This window comes from Sorex araneus, chromosome 1 (assembly GCF_027595985.1).
Source record: "Sorex araneus isolate mSorAra2 chromosome 1, mSorAra2.pri, whole genome shotgun sequence".
In the NCBI taxonomy this organism is placed as follows: Eukaryota; Metazoa; Chordata; class Mammalia; order Eulipotyphla; family Soricidae; genus Sorex; species Sorex araneus.
This window is the reverse complement of record NC_073302.1, coordinates 523,395-540,794: the sequence shown is the minus strand read 5'-3', so window position 1 is coordinate 540,794 and position 17,400 is coordinate 523,395. Positions and strand designations below refer to the sequence as shown.

The window sequence follows — 17,400 nt, the reverse complement described above, 5'->3', positions numbered from 1 at the left end:
AGCGGGCACCAGTAATGTCTCCAAGTGAGACTTCTTGTTACTGTTTTTGGCATATCGAGTACGCCACGGGGAGCTTGCCAGGCTCTGCCATAATGAAAGGTAATGTGTAATAAGACCCTGATTGGGAGCGTCTGGCCAGTGCTGTACACTGTAGCTCCAGTGCTTCTGACAGGGTGTGGGGCGAGAGGTGTGAGGAGATCTTGGGAAGGATTTATTGTTTTGTTTTCCTTTTTGGGTCACACCCGGCGATGCACAGGGGTCACTCCTGGCTCTGTTCTCAGGAATTACCCCTGGCGGTGCTCAGGGGACTATATGGGATGCTGGGAATCAAACCCGGGTCGGCTACGTACAAGGCAAACGCCCTACCTGCTGTGCTATTGCTCCAGCCCCTTGGGAAGGGTTTTTAAATGAGCTCTTTTTGCCCTCTGCTGTGATTCTGCTCTTACACTCAATAGCTTCAGCCAAGGTGATCCTGACTCACCGGAGCCAGAGACAGGTAGACTCACACTGGAATTCCTGTGTAACTGAGAAATCATACTAGCTGAACTTCAGAGTAATTTTGTTTATTTTTTAATTTTTTTTTTTTTTTTTGGTTTTTGGATCACACCCAGCGATGCACAGGGGTTTGCACTTCTGGCTCTGCACTCAGGAACCACCCCTGGCGGTGCTCAGGGGACCATATGGGATGCTGGGAATTGAACCTGGGTCGGCCGCGTGCAAGGCAAACGCCCTTCCCGCTGTGCTATTGCTCCAGCCCCTCAGAGTAATTTTGTCAAAGAGAAATTCCACTGGGCTTTCATACTCATATTACATTTGAGCTATAAATTAACTTGGGAAGAAGTTCCCAAATTTTCTAAACCATTACTTTTTTACAGATGGAACGATAGCACAGTGGGTAGGGCGTTTGCCTGGCATGCAGCCAACCTGGGTTTGATTCCTCCGTCCCTCTCAGAGAGCCCAGCAAGCTACCAAGAGTATCTCGCCCGCACGGCAGAACCTGGCAAACTCCCCGTGGCATATTTGATATGCCAAAAACAGTAACAAGTCTCACAATGGAGACGTTACTGGTGCCCACTCGAGCACATCGATGAGCAATGCAATGACAGTGACGACAGTGATAACAGTGATGGACTCTAGACATCCCATGTACTTTCTGTGTGTGTGCCACACCCAGTGACGCTCAGGGGTTACTCCTGGCTCTGCTCTCAGGAATTACTCCTGATGTTGCTCAGGGTGCTGTAGGGCATGCTGAGGATCAGACCTGGGTTGGCCACATGCGGGGCAAACTCCCTCCCTGCTGCCCCGTGTCCTCCTTAGGCTTCCTGAGAAGGTCTGAGAGCTTGGCCTTGAAGCTTGCTGTTTTCTGGGTACTCGAGTGTACAGATATGGGAAGGGTGAAGGCGGACCTGTAGGTATTTCTGGGGGACAGACCTTAGAGACTGCCCCGGGCCGGAGAGATGGCACGGCAGGGAGGGAGTTTGCCTTGCTTGTGGCCGGCTAGGGTTCTATCTCCAGCATCCCATGTGGTCCCCCAAGCACGGCCAGGAGTAAGTTTTGAGTGCAGAGTCAGGAGTAACCCCAGAGTATTGCCAGGTGTGACCCCAAAGCCCCCCCTAAAAAAGAAACCGCCCCTAATTCTAGCCTTAAGACTTGTGAGTAAACCTGGGTTCACCTGACAATTACAAAAAAGTTCAGATTTTCTTGTAGGGCATGAAACTGCACATCGGCACCTCCGTGTCTTTGCCTGTGTTGTTGCAGGACTTGTCTAGACCCTTCACTCCAGCCTGAAGCTTCTATTATTCAAGGTAGCTTGCTTTGTAATCTTCCACATACACACGCAGAAGTGTCCTGGTGACAGTGCATGGTCCCAAACCGGACTCAGTATCTGTAATGATGGACTGTGCCCCTGGGGCAGTAAGCAGTTGTCAAGGTGGAGAAACCAGGGTTTCACTCCACTGACTAGGAAGTATCCGTGAACTAGAGTAGTTCACTTTCTCAAGAATTAAAACTGTACTGGCCTGAGGCATAGAAACTGAGCAGACACTTCTCCAGAGACTGACGGTTGGCCAGTAGGCACGAGAAAGTGCTCATCAATTATGGGGAAATACAAACTCAGACAACAACGAGATCTTCTATAATCTGGGTTGGTGGGGATATGGTAAAAAAGAACTCTCATCTCTGTTGGTGGAAATATTTTCCAATTCGACCCTTATTGTAAACAAGTGACTTCTCAGACAAGAACAGAGCTGACAGTTCCACTTCTTGGTATTTCCCCCCAGAACATAAAAAAAAAACATTCATCCAAAGGGGACCAGAACAATAGTGCAGTAGGATGGGCATTTGCTTTTCATGAAGCCAGTCTGGATTCGGTCTCTGGCACCCCAGATGGTTGGAGTGATCCATCAGCACAGAGCCATGAAAAATCCCTGAGCACCACTGGGTGTGGCCACCAAACTAAAACAAAACAAAAATATTCATTCAAAAGGACAGATGCACACCATTTTTCATTGCAGAACTTAGCACGATAACTAGAATGTGGAATCAACCCAAGTGTCCAGTGACAGATGAGTGGACACAGTGAAGATGTGTAGTGGGAATCTTGAACAGTTTCAGGACACCAAGAGCTTCAGGAAAAACATTTATTAAGCACCCGAGTATGGGCTAAGCAGGGTCCATCATCCAAAATACTAAGCCCTGAATACCAGTTCATTTCCCCTTAAATGCCCTAGGCAGGCAGGCTTGAGGCAGAGACAGGGCAAAGCAATTGCCACCTCTATCATTTCAAAGTTAGGAAAATGCTTCTGCAGGTGGTCTTGGACGCCATGATCTCCTACTCATGCTCAGCTGTGGCCTCTCACCCCAGGTGGCAAGTTGAGCATTTCTCAGAGAAAACAGGAACTTGAGGAAACTGGTCGTGCGTCCCTATAACCTCCGGCCACAGGCGTACATATACGCAGTGGAATACTCTGCAGCTGCAAGGAACAATGAAATCATGGAGTTCAACTCTGATTCAGATGCAGGATGACGCATTAAGGGAAACGGAAGGACAAATACCAATGTTCTCACTTATCCGTGGTATATAAATGGACAGGATGAGGGAATGAATGGATCAAAAGGAGGATACCCAGACTGCCCTTGACCTGAGACTATAGAGGTGAGGTCAGGGAAGGAGAGAAACCAGGGTTGGGCGAGGGTAAACAGATGGAAAGGAGCTGATAGGGGCAGGGACCAGGGGACTCGGGTATGCAGGAGGGTTGAAGTGTGGTAGATCTGTATCTCCAAACCACAGAACCAGCAACACTGAAAGCTTCAAACCAAAGCTACAACAACCAAATTAAAAATTGTGCATGCCAAGGAGGCAGGCTGGGGGTGGATGGGAAGCTTGGGATATTGAAGTTGAGGTTTGTGTTAGAACATCATATACCTAGAACTCAATTATGAACAACTTTGTAAATCATAATCCCTTAATTAAAAATCCAGGGGTGATCCTTGAACATGACTGGGTATATCTCCAAAACACCCAAATTGGCTGCTTTGAATAACCCTCCTCAGATCTGTTATAGTGTCGTCGGCACAGACTCAGAAAAACCTTAAGTGAGGTGATGGTTTAAGGTGAGTTGCCAGAAAACTTTTGGGAGCAAACCAGAAACTGAGGCAGGTTTCCCCACCTTGACGGGAGGATTCCCCACATAATGGAGCCCATTATATCCTAGTCTGCCTACTCTGCTTCCTTGCCGCCTTGCCACCTGGAAGGACACTGCCGGTTTCCCTGTTTGTCCTGGCTCAAAACCTGCTGGTCAAAGTGCCAAGCTCAGTGTCACATACCCCATGCACAGAACTCACTTGTGTTCATCGATCCTTAGCCATTTGGCTAAGATCAAGTATACAATTTCCTTGTGTTCCGTGAGCCTGACTAAATGTCTCCCCACTTTCTGGGGGATCAAAATAAAGACTGAAGCTGCCTTTCCCCCTTTTTCCTGGCTACGTAACCAGGGAATTTTAAGTAACCAGGGAATTCCTTTCTCTTTTTTGGAGGGAGTTGGGGCTCACTTGACAATGCTCAGGGGTTACTCTTGGCTCTGCATTCAGGGATCACTTCTGGCAGTGCTTGGGGAACTACATTGGCCCCGGGGACTAAACCCGGGTCGCTTTTAAGACAAATGCTCGGGGCCGGAGCGATAGCACAGCGGGTAGGGCGTTTGCCTTGCACGCGGCCAACCGGGTTCGATCCCCGGCATCCCATATGGTCCCCCAAGCACTGCCAGGAGTAATTCCTGAGTGCAAAGCCAGGAGTAACCCCTGTGCATCGCCGGGTGTGACCCCAAAAAAAAAAAAAAAAAGACAAATGCTCTACCTGCTGAACTATCGCCCCAGACCCCCATGGGATTCAGATGCACTGTTTAAGTCCCTTGCTGATCTGGAGTTCTGATACTGGAATCTGTTCTCTGATCAACACTGATGTCCTGGGTGCCGGGTGCCTCCTGGATGCACAGTTGAAAAGCCCTTTGCTTCCTGGCCTCCTGAGGGTCCCAGTGTGGATTACACTGCATTACACCAGAGGTCAGCAATATTTTTGTCACTGCAGGACTCCAGGACTTTTCTTGCCACTTGTATGAAGTGCAGGACGAGAATAGTCTGTGCTGTTTCAGGTGGGTCGAAAGCCACCCCCTGCTAGCTGAGTCCACATCCTGTGCACGGATTTTCTGAGGGTGACCAAAAATCAACAGAACTGTGGAGCCTGTGTGAGGAACTTTAGATTTCATCTTGACGGGCAGCTCTGCTGGTTTCCTGGATCAGGAGCCCATGCGCTCTGGCACTATCTGAGGTCGGAAGCACTCGAGTCTGCTGGCTCCCAACCTGCTTTTCTGACTCACCCCAGGCATAGCTGAAAGCTACTCACCAGGGCTAGCGACCTGCCAGTAATAACTGTGCCTTTTATTTTTGTTTTTTTGTTTGTTATTTGGCTTTTTGGGTCACACCTGGCAATGCACAGAGGTTACTCCTGGCTCTGCACTCAGGAATCACCCCTGGCGGTGCTCAGGGGACCCTATGGGGTGCTGGGAATCGAACCCGGGTCGGCCGCGTGCAAGGCAAACGCCCTACCTGCTGTGCTATTGCTCCAGCCCCTAAGTGTGCCTTTTAAAATCACCCCTCACTATGGACCAAACATGATGGCCACTTAGTACCTGTACTGCAAACCGTAACACCCGAGAGTGTACGACGGAATGTGCCTGCCACAGAGAGGGGGGTGGAAGGGCGGGGTGGCAGGAGGGGTACTGGGAACACTGGTGGTAAAGAATGGGCACTGGTGGAGGGATACATACTCAAACATTCTATGACTGAGACGTAATCACGAAAGTTTGTAAGTCTGTAAAAAATAAATTAAAAATTAATTTTTTCCTTGTGCAAAAAGTAAATAAAATAAAACCATCCTTTATCATCACAGAATCGAATCTTCACCTTTAATTTTATCATAGATCCTGGTCCTGCTGTCCTGAGTTCACAAACACAAACAGAGCAAACTCACCACTCACTCTGAGCCAAACTTGAAAGTATCTTTTGAATCAGAACAGATCCTAGACTTGCTGCTTTTTTTCTTTAAAAATTTTTTAAATTTAGGGGCTGGAGAGATAGCACAGTGGGTAGGGCGTCTGCCTTGCACTCGGCCAACCCAGGTTCAATTCCCAGGATCTCATATGGTTCCATGAGCACCTCCAGGAGTAATTCCTGAGTGCATGAACCAGGAGTAACCCCTGTGCATCGCCGGGTGTGACTCAAAAAGAAAAAAAAAATTTAATTTGTTTTGTAACATTCACGATAATTATCTTCAATATTCAAACAATCCCATCACCATTACGCATTCCCACCACCAATATTTCAAAATTTCCCCACCACCAAGCCTACCTCAAGAGCAGGCCCTAAATATTTATTTTGTGTTGCTTGTTATGAACAATCTGCTAAAAACGATCAAGGTTTCCTAGAAGAAAGAGTGTGCAGCTTGTTGTATCTCAGCCTGGAGCCATTACGCCCAGGTATAAGAGATTTACTAACGTGCTGTTCCAGGTTGAGCCTTGTGTGCTAATAGTGATCAGCTGCCTTCTACCTGACACCCCATGCAATGTGGTGTGCTACTTGGTACCATCAGTAGTGTAGAGTATGAGATACGGCACTCCAGAAATTCTAAAATTTTAAATAGGTCGATACAGCTGGAGCTTGGTTTCTAACTGGGTGATGACGGGCCCAGGAATGTCTGCAGCCGCTTCTTGTTCCTAGACTCATCTGTGAGTCTGGATCATGGCTGCTAACGAGCATCTATATATGGCACCAGAGGCAGCTCACGGGGAGGGACTGCCAGGGAGAACAGCGAGATCAGGGAGGTAGAAGGTACCCATTCCTGACTCCACGCAGGCAGGACATTTCGGCCTCAAACCTGCATACCTCATGGATGAGACGCGACGGGGCCTGTGGAGATCAGCCGTGATCATGGCAGTGATTGAATTCTGGAGGTTTTCGGCTGCTGGGGCTCTGTTGGGGTGGGTGAGTCCCTCTACCCACCCGACTCCAAGCTGCCCTCTGCCCCATATCTCAGCTGTTATATGCTAAGCAGTGATTAAAGTTAGTGTGCATTATAGCCCTTCAAAATTAACATCTTTAGGGCTGGAGTGATAGCACAGCGGGTAGGGCGTCTGCCTTGCACACGGCTGACCCGGGTTCGATTCCCGGTTGTAAAAAACTAAAGCTCGCCTTAATCCACAGCACACTAAAAAAATCCTGTTCTCCCACTCACTTTCTAGAGTGGGGTGCACCGAACGCTATTCTTACCTTTAGTTGGTAGTTCGTGCCCACCCAGGGACGCCAGCTGTAAAAAACTAAAGCTCGCCGAGGGGCGAGTGCACTCAAGGGCTCTCTGGGCGGCTCTGTCTCACCACCCGCATTCGGTGCTCTGGAACCGCAGTGTGTGGACTGGATCGGGACGGCCGGTGGTCAAGGACAGGCGAAGGAAGAACGAGGACCAAGCTGGTTGCTGATTAGTTACCGTTTATTCAATCTTCAATCTTTCTCATCTCCCGCACTCCCAGCTCTGGCCTCTCTCTGGATCTACTGCTCAACTGCTGCCTCTCTGGCTTCTCTCTCTCCTCCCACTTGTCTCTCCCACTTTCCTCTAGGCTACACCCAGCCAGGTAGCAAAATCAACATAAGAAAGCCCTTCCTGAGGGCAGGGCACTCCAAAGCCCTTCCTCACTCTTAAGGTTTTTTTCTTTTCTTTAGTCCAGGAACTTTTTAACAAAGTTAAACTAGTATTAAGATACTAGTTATTTTTGTATGGACATAGCAAGGGATACATTGAGGCTTGCAAGGCAGCTCTCCTGGCAACATCTTGCCACAGGCTCAGACCACAGCACTCAGGCCAGATTAATCATTCCTCACCCTAGCAGGGTCCAGATCTAGTTATCACTGTTTGGATCATGACAACATTTGTCCATGATCAAGCTCTTAACTTATAGTTAAGCATTAGGCACTTTGGCCAGGCCCATCTCGATGCCAGGGTAGCACACAACTCACCGCTTGCCCTGGGTCCTTCTTGTCCCACGTCGGGACCGTGCTTTGGGGGTGCTAGGAAGTAAGGGCAGCTGAGGCTTAGATCAAGATAACAGATGCCCTGGAGGAAAATATCATGTAGAGTCAAATGACTCCCAGATTACAAAAGCATAGCATTTGTTAAGTCTTCCTGTGTCCATACAAAAAGGACTTGCTCTGAATAAACTATGAAAAGGACTCAAGGAGAAGAGAAAAACATTATTTACAGGTCAACAGAACACTAAGAAAGAAGCTACAAATAAACAAAGAGGAATAGGAGCACTGTAACGGGAGTAACCCAATAAACCTAAACTACTGAGGCTATGTTATCCTATACCCGGTATCCCATATGGTCCCCTGAGCATCACCAGGAGTAATTCCAGAGTGCAAGGCCAGGAGGTAACCCCTGTGCATTGCCGGGTGTGACCAAAAAAAGCAAAAAAAAAAAAATTAACATATTTATACTTTGTTGTTCTGCGGCCACACCTGGCAATACTCGGGGATTACTCCTGGCTTTGAAGTCAGGAATCACTCCTGGCAGTCTCCAGGGACTGTATGGAATGCCAGGGATTGACTCCAGGCTAATCCTTGCAAGGCAAGCACCTTTTCTGGTTATACTATGTCTCTGGTCCGTTTTTGAATTTTGTAGATACATGCCTGAAATATCATTTCTAATGGTCCAGGTAACCAAAAGTTTGTGTTTTCTTTTCCCTCATTTCCTGAGTTAAAAGCACCTCTGCGGGGCTGGAGTAATATAATAGCACAGCAGGTAGGGCGTTTGCCTTGCACTCGGCCGACCCGGGTTCGATTCCCAGCATCCCATATGGTCCCCTGAGCACCGCCAGGGGTTAATTCCTGAGTGCAGAGCCAGGAGTAACCCCTGTGCATCGCCGGGTGTGACCCAAAGAGCAAAAAAAAAAAAAAAAAAGCACCTCTGCCCCACCACAGGGACAGCTTACCTACGGAAGTACCACAGTTACAGCCATTGTCCAAGAGATTTTCTTCTGTGATGGTCCTGTTCATTTTATTTTTATCCATTTATTTGGCTTTTCTTGTAGAGGATAATCTGGATCTGCTGAGCAAGACCAGTGGTGGAAGAGGAAAATAACAAAGACAGTGACTGAATCAGAAACTCACGTTCCCTTTACCTGTCTAGAGAAGGTCACTTTGGCGTCCCAGACCAACCTCTGCGCGTGTCACAACCCCCAAGCCTAGACCTGGAGCCTGGAGGGAATATGACAGCACAGTCGTGAGGCTGTGAGGTTACCTGCTTTATCCTCAGCACTAGCCCTCAGTGGTATCAAGAATGTTCTCTAAGTAATCCAGAGACTTCCTAGGTGTGAACCAACAGACCATGTGAAGCAAGAACATAAGGAGAAAGAATGTCTCTGTCCCATAGGTCTTGCCCATGTGCTAGATTGTAGGAAGGGTCTTGTGTACTGGACCTTGTGTAACAGAGGGACCGTTGGTGTAAGAAACATATTTGACTCACCCTGGTCTGTCGACCTGACGTCATCCCATGTTTGGCACCAGGTATCTTACACTGTTAGGGGATGGGTCCCCCCCTCCAGTGTCATAACTTATTATTTGCCGCTCGCGAGAGGGCAACAGTAGCACTGTCGTCCTGTTGTTCATCGATGTGCTCCAGCGGGCACCAGTAACGTCTCCATCGTGAGACTTGTTACTATTTTGGCATATTGAAACGCCACTGGTAGCTGGCCAGGCTCTGCCGTGCGGGCGGGATCCTCTCGGTAGCTTGCAGGGCTCTCTGAGAGGGACGGAGGAATCGAACCCGGGTCGGCCGTGTGCAAGGCAAACGCCCTACCCTCTGTGCTATCGCCCCAGACCCAACGACTTCTGCTAAAACAGCAGGCAAACTGCATCATCCCCCACAAACAGCTTCTCGCCTGAGGACGGCGGCCCCAGTGGGCTTATACACTTCACATAGCCCCGCCCCTGCTGTCGGATTGGTTGTTTCTGATATTCACAAGGCTGAAAAACATCTCTGATTGGTCGCACTAAAACGACCAATCAGGCCGCCTAGATAATCACCAATGAGATCGCCTCTTTCACGCACCTCCCAGATGCTCTATATAGAGGCGCCTGCCGCGCCCCTCCCCCCTCCCGCCGCGGGGAGCGGGTCTCTGCTGAGGTCCCCTCCTCTGAGCAGGCGTCGGTGGGCGCAGGGACAAACACTAAAAATCCTCTGGGGACCTGTCCCCAGGCAGCACTGCCGTATCTGCAGTCCTGATCAAAGTCAGGTCCGGGGTCGAGGGCGAAACGAGTCAGCTGTCTTCCCACGGGGCGTTGGGACCTGGACACTGGTCTAATAAGGGCCCCTGGCCTGGTTTCCTTGGGGCCCAGGCAGTGAGCCAGGCCAGCCCCCCTGCCAGGACGGAGGCTGGGGAGGGCAGGACAGCCACTGGGCTCAGCACTTCAGCCACTTCACAATCCCCCTGACCGTCACCAAGGCAACAAGAATGATGACAATGGCCATCCATCACCTCATACCTACATGGGGTGTGGCCCCACCCTGTGGTCACCCAGTGCCCAGCAAATCATCCCCCAGTCCTGTTCCCTCCCCTGTCCGGGCTCCCCCTTCCTGTCCTGTCTTTATGTCCTGTTCCCCATGTTCCCGTAGCATCCCCCTGAAAGTGTCCGTGTCCACCACGTGCAGCCGCCCCTGCGTCCCGCCCTGTTACCCCTGTGTCTCCCCCTGTGTTTCTTTCCCTGTGTGTTCTTCTGTCCCCGTGTCTCTGTGTCCACCCCTCTGTCCCCGTCCCTGTGTCTCCTTGTCCCCATGTTCGTCTGTCCCTGTTCCTTTGTGCCCACCCATCTGTTCCCGTCCCTGTAGCCCCTGCCCTCCCTGCCCCCCGGTGGCCTGCCCTCCCGTGGCCTGCCCTCCGGTGGCCTGCCCTCCCGTGGCCTGCCCTCCGGTGGCCTGCCCTCCCGTGGCCTGCCCTCCGGTGGCCTGCCCTCCCGCTGCCTGTTCTCCTGCACCCTGCGTGCCCGCATCCTGTGCGCCCTGTGTGCCTACGTCCTGTGTGCCCGTGGCCCCATGTCCTCCTCTCCCGGTGTGCCCCCCCCTGTGTCCCCGCCCCTGCGTCCCCATGACCTCTTGTACTGTCCATTGCTCCCCCGTGTACCCTTCCTCGTGCGTCTATGTCCCCAAAGTCTCGTGTCCCCGTGTCCCCGTGTCTATGTTCCTGTGCTCCCGGTCCCGTAACTGCCCCTGAGTGCCCTGTGTAGGGGCAGCCGCCTCTGCAGCCTCACGGGCTGGGGGCCACACAAGACTCCGGACCTTGCCGCCCATCTGCCATTCCTGCCCTGCTGGCCCAGAGACCCTCCTGGCAGCCCCCACGCACAGAGACACCTACAGCACCGGGTGATCCTGAGTCTGTGTGTACGTCTGGGGTCTGTGGCACAGCCCCCGCCCCACCTACTCTGTCCCTCAGGCCTCGAGCAACAGCCACAGTGTGTTGGGGGGGGCTCGCCTCTGCCCTGCACGGTCATCGCACCCTTGAGCCCTCTCCAAACCCACACGGGCTTTCACCGTCAGGGCTCCTTGTTCGCTGGCCCCTGCCCGTGGCTCCAGGGGTATCCTGGCAGGTACCTGCCCTGGCTCAGGGCCAGTTCTCCCTTGCGAGGTAAGCTGCCCACGGTGCCCGCTGCCCATAAACCCACTTCTCATCATAGTGTAATTCTGTTTGAGTTTGGGCTTGGGCCACTGGCCTTTCCTCTGCAGTGCTGTCCTGCCCAGCCCGAGCGCCCGCACCCCCCCTGCTGGGCGGGGGAGAATCCCACCTTCCCACGTGCTGGCTGCACATCCTGCCTTCGGATACACGTCCAGAGCTAAAGAGCTCAGGAGACCCCAAGTGGATGGGTCGCTCGGGCTCGCACCCTGGCTGCCGGCTCACTGCATGCGTGTTAGAAAACACACGCAGAGGGAACTGGCTCCATGCGGCCCAGCACCTTCTCGGGCTCCCCCCATGGGCCCGAACACACGGCTTTGAAAAGACATTTATGCTCCCTCTTTCCTTGTGGCCCAGTTCAAGGCAGCAAGATCCGGATACAACGCGAGTGCCAAGAGCCGGTGAGCCAGTGGGAACCAGTGGTCCGCACACACGCGTGGTCCGGTGGGCGGTGAGACGTGAGGCCAGGTGGCCCGCCCAGCGTGTGTGAATCAGGCCCACTGGGCACCATCTGGGAGAGGGGCAGTGACATGAAGAAACACAGAGGGGGAACAGCAAATGGAGAACGGCGGGAGAGCCCGGGGCCCCTCCATGAACCCAGCCACCCAGCACCTTCCCTCCAGCCCTCGGCCGGTCACCGAGTGAAACAGCCACAGTGGCTCACCCAGGCAGCCTCCATTAGGGCTGAGCAGGCAGCCCAGTTTATTGGCTGGTTTGGGGGCCATACCTGGCGGTGCTCAGGTTACTCCTGGCTCTGTGCTCAGGGCCATATGGGGTGTCAGGGATTGAGCCTGTGTCAGCTGTGTGCAAACCCCCCCGCTGTGCTCTCTCTCCAGCCCAGCCTGCCGTCTTTAGCTCGAATCCCCTTCCCCTGTTTCCTGGCATTCTTTGCAAGGTAAGATACAGGTTAAAGCAAAGGCTGGGGTATTTCTGGGCCAGGAGAGGTAGTGCAGTGCTTGCCTTGCACGCAGCCAACCCGGCTTCTATTTCCAGCACCCCGGGTGGTCTCCCGAGCCCCAACAGGACATGACGACAGGAGGCTGGGGTGTTCTTTCCACAGCTGTGGTAAGTGTGGTAAGCAATCAGCAAACGCCTTTTCGGTTTGTGTTTGGGCACACCAGGTGGTGCTCACGGGTTACTCCTGGTCTACGCTCAGGAATTACTCCTGGTGGGGACCGAACCTGAGTAGGCCATGTGCAAGGCAAGCGCCCTGCCCGCTGTATTTTCACTCCAGCCCAACAGCAAGTACCTCCAAAGCACGGAACTCCCAGGGACTCGTGTCCCCCAGCATGGGCCTCTGGCCTGGCCGCAGGCTTGCAGGCCCCGCTGTCCAAGCTGAACTTGCTTACCCAGGGAGCTGTCCAGCCGTGAGGTGCTGTCCAGCCGTGAGGTGCTTAGTAGGGGATGGTTTTCCACAGGCCAGAGTCAGCCTACAGAACTGGGTTTGCTCCGGGGTAGAGGGGTGAGGGCACTTGAGCAAGCACGGGTGTGGAGTGGGAACAAACACCGTTTGCCTGAAACTGTTATTCACAGGAGAGTAAACCCTGGTGTCTGAGCACTTAGGAACAACACAGGAGAGAGCTCAGGGCGCTGGAGCCCAGGCATGCAGGCTTGATCCCGGCAGCCGTGGTTCCCCGGCACCACCGGGAGTGGTCCCCAAGCACTGGCCGGGGCACTGCTGAGTGTGGCCCCCAAGGGAAGACCCACAAACAACAGCAGCAACGTCGCCTATAATGTGTAGCTCTGACGTTGTCAGAAACACCTACTTATCATGAGTACTGAGTGGGGGAGGAATCTGAGAGTTCATGTGCCGTATACTCGTCCCTCAGACATGCAGCTTACAAAACTGTCTCATTCTTCGGTGGAGGGGCACACACAGCAATGCTCAGGGGTTACTCCTGGCTCTGCACTCAGGAGTTATTTCTGGCGGTGCTCGGGCAACCACTGGGATGGCAGGGATCAAGCTCAGGTCAGCCATGTGCAAGGCAAGCGCCCTCCCCGCGGTGCTGATGCTCCAGCCCTCCGGTCTCATATCTTTACTGTGTTCTTGGTTACACAAAAGCATTTATTTTTATGAGCTCCAGATTCTCCATTTTGACTTTTACTGCTTGTGATTTTGAAGTCTGACCCCGTTGCCCACGGTGAAATCCAAGTTTGTGAAGATTTCCCCTATCCCTTCTGAAAGTCTCACAGTCTGACTGTCTGTAGGTGATGGATGTGCTGTGCGGGGAAGGTCCGGCCTGGTCCTGGGCATGGAGACCAGCTCCCGGCAGCCCTTCCCGTGGTCCCAGGGAGCTGGCTGAGACCTTTGCCAGAATCACCTGGCTGTTCCTCTGGGTTTGTTTCTGGACGCTAGCTCTGGTCACTCGCTCCCTGACTGTCCTCAAGCCAACGGCTCACTGTTCTGAAGGTCAATCACTCATTGCTGCCCTTGGACAACACCCAGTGGTGTTCAGGGTACTCCCAGGCCATTGTTCTGGGGGCCCCTCCCTACGGTGGGAGCCATGCGCTCTGGGGGATTGGGTGGTGCCCAGGACGGGACTGGGAGCTCCAGTGCAGCCTGTGCTTGGCCCCTCGATCTCTCTTTGTGGAGGGGGATCTGGGCCACACCTGGCGATGCTCAGGGGTCACTCCTGGATCTCTCCCCAGGGGTCACTCCTAGCAGCACTTGGGGAACAGCATGGGATTGAACCAGGACCAGGCGCGTTCATGGCAAGTACTCAACCCGTTGTGCTATCTCTCCAGTCCCTTTATTTTCTTGTGTGTGTTTTTGGGGCCAAACCCAGCTGTGCTCAGGGATCACTCCTGGTAGGCTCAGGGGACCGTATGGGTGCTAGGGATCAAGCCTGGGTTGGCCATGTGCAAGGCACAGACGTGTATTATCTCTCTAGCCACTGGAGTGACCTCAATTTCCTTCTCAGACTGCAAATTGCATTTGCATTTGTGTAGTCACAAATGTTTTTGTGAGTGTGTGCTGATCTCTGGACTGTATGCGGATCTCTGGACTGTGTGCTGATCTCCCTACTGTGCGCTGTTCTCCCTACTGTGCACTGCTCTTCAGAGTATGCACTGTCCATACTCTGTGCTGTTCTCCCTACTGTGTGCTGTCCATACTGTGTGCTGTTTTCCTACTGTGCACTGTCCATACTCTGTGCTGTTCTTCCTACTGTGCGCTGTTCTCCCTACTGTCCGCTGATCTCCCTATAGTGTGCTGTTTATGCTGTGCACTGTCCCTACTGTGCGCTGATCTCCCTACAGTGCGCTGATCTCCCTACTGTGTGCTGATCTCCCTACTGTGCACTGTCCATACTCTGCGCTGATCTCCCTACTGTGCACTGTCCCTACTGTGTGCTGATCTCCCTACTGTGTGCTGATCTCCCTACTGTGCACTGTCCATACTGTGTGCTGATCTCCCTACTGTGGGCTGATCTCCCTTCTGTGCACTGTCCATACTGTGCGCTGACCTCTTGATGCTCTGAGATCAGACCAGTAATGCCCGGGGCCTCTGGGGCCGGTGGCCCTGCGTGCTTGGGAAACGGCTCCCAGCTCTGAGACCACATGGTGCTGGGAGCTGGGCTCAGGCAGGCAAGGCTTGTGCTCCGTCTCTTGAGTCTCCCCAGCCCCTGTGGTTTGGGTTTCGAAAGCACGCTGGGGCTGGGAAGACAGTGCAGGTAGGAAAGCGCATGCCCGTGTGTGTCTGCAGCAGGGACTGGCTCAGACCCAGCACGACGTGCTCCCCAGAGCAGCCCTGGCACTGCGAAGTGTCACCAAAACCAAACACAAAATGCACTTGCTCCTGCGGAGGCGGAGCCTGCGGCGGCAGAGAGCCCAAACACATTCTCTTTCCTTTTTCCTCCCATTTTTGGTTCTTGGGCACACCTGACTGTGCCCAGGGGCGACTCCTGAACCCAGGCCACGCAGAAGGCGCCTTCCCATCTGTCCACACTGGAGGTAGACAGAGGGGTCAGTCCTGGCCACTGAGCTGTTCTCAACACGCCTGGGCGCCCTCTGTTCCTGCGGGACTCATACTTTCCTAATGGGCATCCTGATTCCTTAGAGTCTGAGCACAAGATTAGTGGGGATTTTTGCATACCATTCGACACCCTGCACGGGTGAGAGCAGAACCAAAGCTTGCTCTGTGGCAGCCATAAAGCAGCCACCGGCTGCTCCATTTCACCCTCTCGAGGGCCACTGTCACAAGATCAGGCCCGGATCTGCAGTAGCTGGGGGCCACGCGCACTGAATCCTAGCCACGTCCAGGCCTTTGGCCCAATGTCCAGCCCCAGGGAAGGAAGGAGACAGCAAAGGGCTGAGGCTGACATGACCCTGGGCTCCAACCCATCACCTCGGCCAGCTGCCCAGGCAGCATAGCTGCACACGGAGAAAAGAGCAGGTGAGGCAGACATGCAGTGCCTCAGCAGAGGGGACAGCGAGGGGAGGGGACAGCGAGAGAGGACACAGGGACGGTGAGAGGATACAGGAGGGGACAGCCAGAGGCCTCAGCAGCCCTGCGGGCCCCAGTGGTCCCCAGAGCCCGGTCAGGCCAGACGGGGCAGACGGCGATACCTTTGCTCAGACCCAGTATCCACATGGTGTCCAGGGCGTCGATGAGCGTGAGGCCGAGGCCAAACCACTCGCTGAAGGACCTGGACACGGGCTTGAGCTCGTCGTGGCCCCAGGCGAAGGCACGGTATGCCTCCCACGCGTGGCGGAAGGCGTCGACCACGGCCTGCTGCCGCTGGTTGCGGGCACCTGGAGGAGATGGGGGAGCCAGGCAGGGCGGACGCACGGCCAACACCCCGTGCTCCCGCTGCCGCCAGCTGCCCCCAGCGCGGTGGACGCCGACACAAGGGCCAGGGAGGGACAGAGCCTGCCCTCTCCCCCCTGCAGGCCCGCGCTGGACACGCACGTGCGAAGCCCAGAAGCCAGGAGGAGGGGGAGGTCCCCAGGAGGGGAGCGTCCCCCACGGCCGGACACCCTGTGCGGGACGCGAGGGAGCAGGTGGGTGTTACCTGTGGGGCTGGGGACCCTTCTGGCGGGTGGGGCGGGCAGGGAGGGGGACCCCGCTCTCCCAGGTGGGCGGCCAGTGCCCGGCTCCGGCCCGGCTCCCCTCCAGCTGGGGAGAGAAGAACGTGCCGTTGGCCGGCGTGGACACGGGGGACGGCTCCCGCCCTGCAGGAGGGACCCGCGGGCAGGGTCCGGCCCACCCCGACCCGCCCTCGCCCTCTCGGCCTGCAGGAGACGCGCCCGGCGCTGGCCCGTGCCTGAGCGTCCTCTGCACCAGCTCCTCCTGGGCGCCGGGCGCAGCTTCTGGCCTCCTGGACGCCAGGGATCGCCTCTCGGGGGCGCGGATCTGCAGGCTGGGCGGTCCCCGGCGCATGTGCCGCTGTGGCTTCTAGTCAAATAAGACCCCCTGTGAGCAGCAGCCCTCGGCCTCCCCGACCACGCGTGCCCGACCGAGCCTCCCCCTGCACCCGCCCTCCAGAGGGCCCTGCCCTGCCCGGAGGCCTCTCCCGCGGCCCCTCGTTCTCTCCCTCGCCTCCACCCCCCATCTCAGCACTTGTGGCACGCCAGGCCCCCCGGGGTCGCGTGTCCGGGCCTCAGTGCCCTGGGTGGCCGCGCCTCCACGCTCTGCTCTCCTCCCCACCAACTGCCCCGAGGGCGCCTGGTTCCACCGGGACCCCTCTCTACCCCTGGGGTTTGCTCCTGACCCCTGCTCTCCGCATTGGGATCGGACCCCAGGACCCGGAATGGAGCTGAGGGTCCCCGAGGGCCCTGACTTGGCTCCCAAACGTTTGGGTCCTGACACGAGACCTGCACGCCCCTGAGACGCCTACCCCGCCCCCCCCCCACGTTCCTGAAGATGCAGCTCCAGGTGGCGGCAGAGCGAGAGGCCAGTGCATGCGCACAGTCGTGTCCCCGGCACAGGCCGGCTGGGGCTCTGGGGTCACTGGTAAATGCAAATGAGCAGGGATGCTCTGAGCCCCCCACCCAGACCCTACAGGGCTGGGTGCAGGGTCTGTTGACCTTGTCCGGGACCAGGGCACCCCACCGCTGCTTTGCGGGGGTAGACTCATGCCTGCCATCGGGTAAGCGTCGCTGGGGGTGGCTCCTGCCATGGTGCTCATTC

At 54.8% G+C, this 17,400-nt stretch overlaps 1 protein-coding gene across 1 annotated transcript; it reads right to left on the bottom strand.

Annotated features, from left to right (window-relative positions):
* Positions 1-15,472: 15,472 nt before the first annotated feature.
* Positions 15,473-16,869, bottom strand: LOC129400860 (endoplasmic reticulum mannosyl-oligosaccharide 1,2-alpha-mannosidase-like). Its single transcript, XM_055123975.1, has 5 exons — positions 16,535-16,869; positions 16,283-16,386; positions 15,837-16,022; positions 15,616-15,641; positions 15,473-15,493 (listed from the first exon to the last, which is right to left on the bottom strand). Exons 1-5 carry the CDS (start codon positions 16,648-16,650, stop codon positions 15,473-15,475), a joined length of 453 nt encoding a protein of 150 aa, XP_054979950.1. The 5' UTR covers positions 16,651-16,869.
* Positions 16,870-17,400: the final 531 nt, after the last annotated feature.

Excerpts from the sequence above, each read along its gene's own strand:
- LOC129400860 (XM_055123975.1), bottom strand. The coding sequence starts at position 16,650 with ATGCGCCGGGGACCGCCCAGCCTGCAGATCCGCGCCCCCGAGAGGCGA. Across the intron at positions 16,387-16,534 it reads CTGGTGCAGAGGACGCTCAG|CTGGAGGGGAGCCGGGCCGG; the intron begins GCACGGGCCAGC and ends TTCTCTCCCCAG. Across the intron at positions 15,642-15,836 it reads GATACTGGGTCTGAGCAAAG|CTATGCTGCCTGGGCAGCTG; the intron begins GTATCGCCGTCT and ends CTCCGTGTGCAG.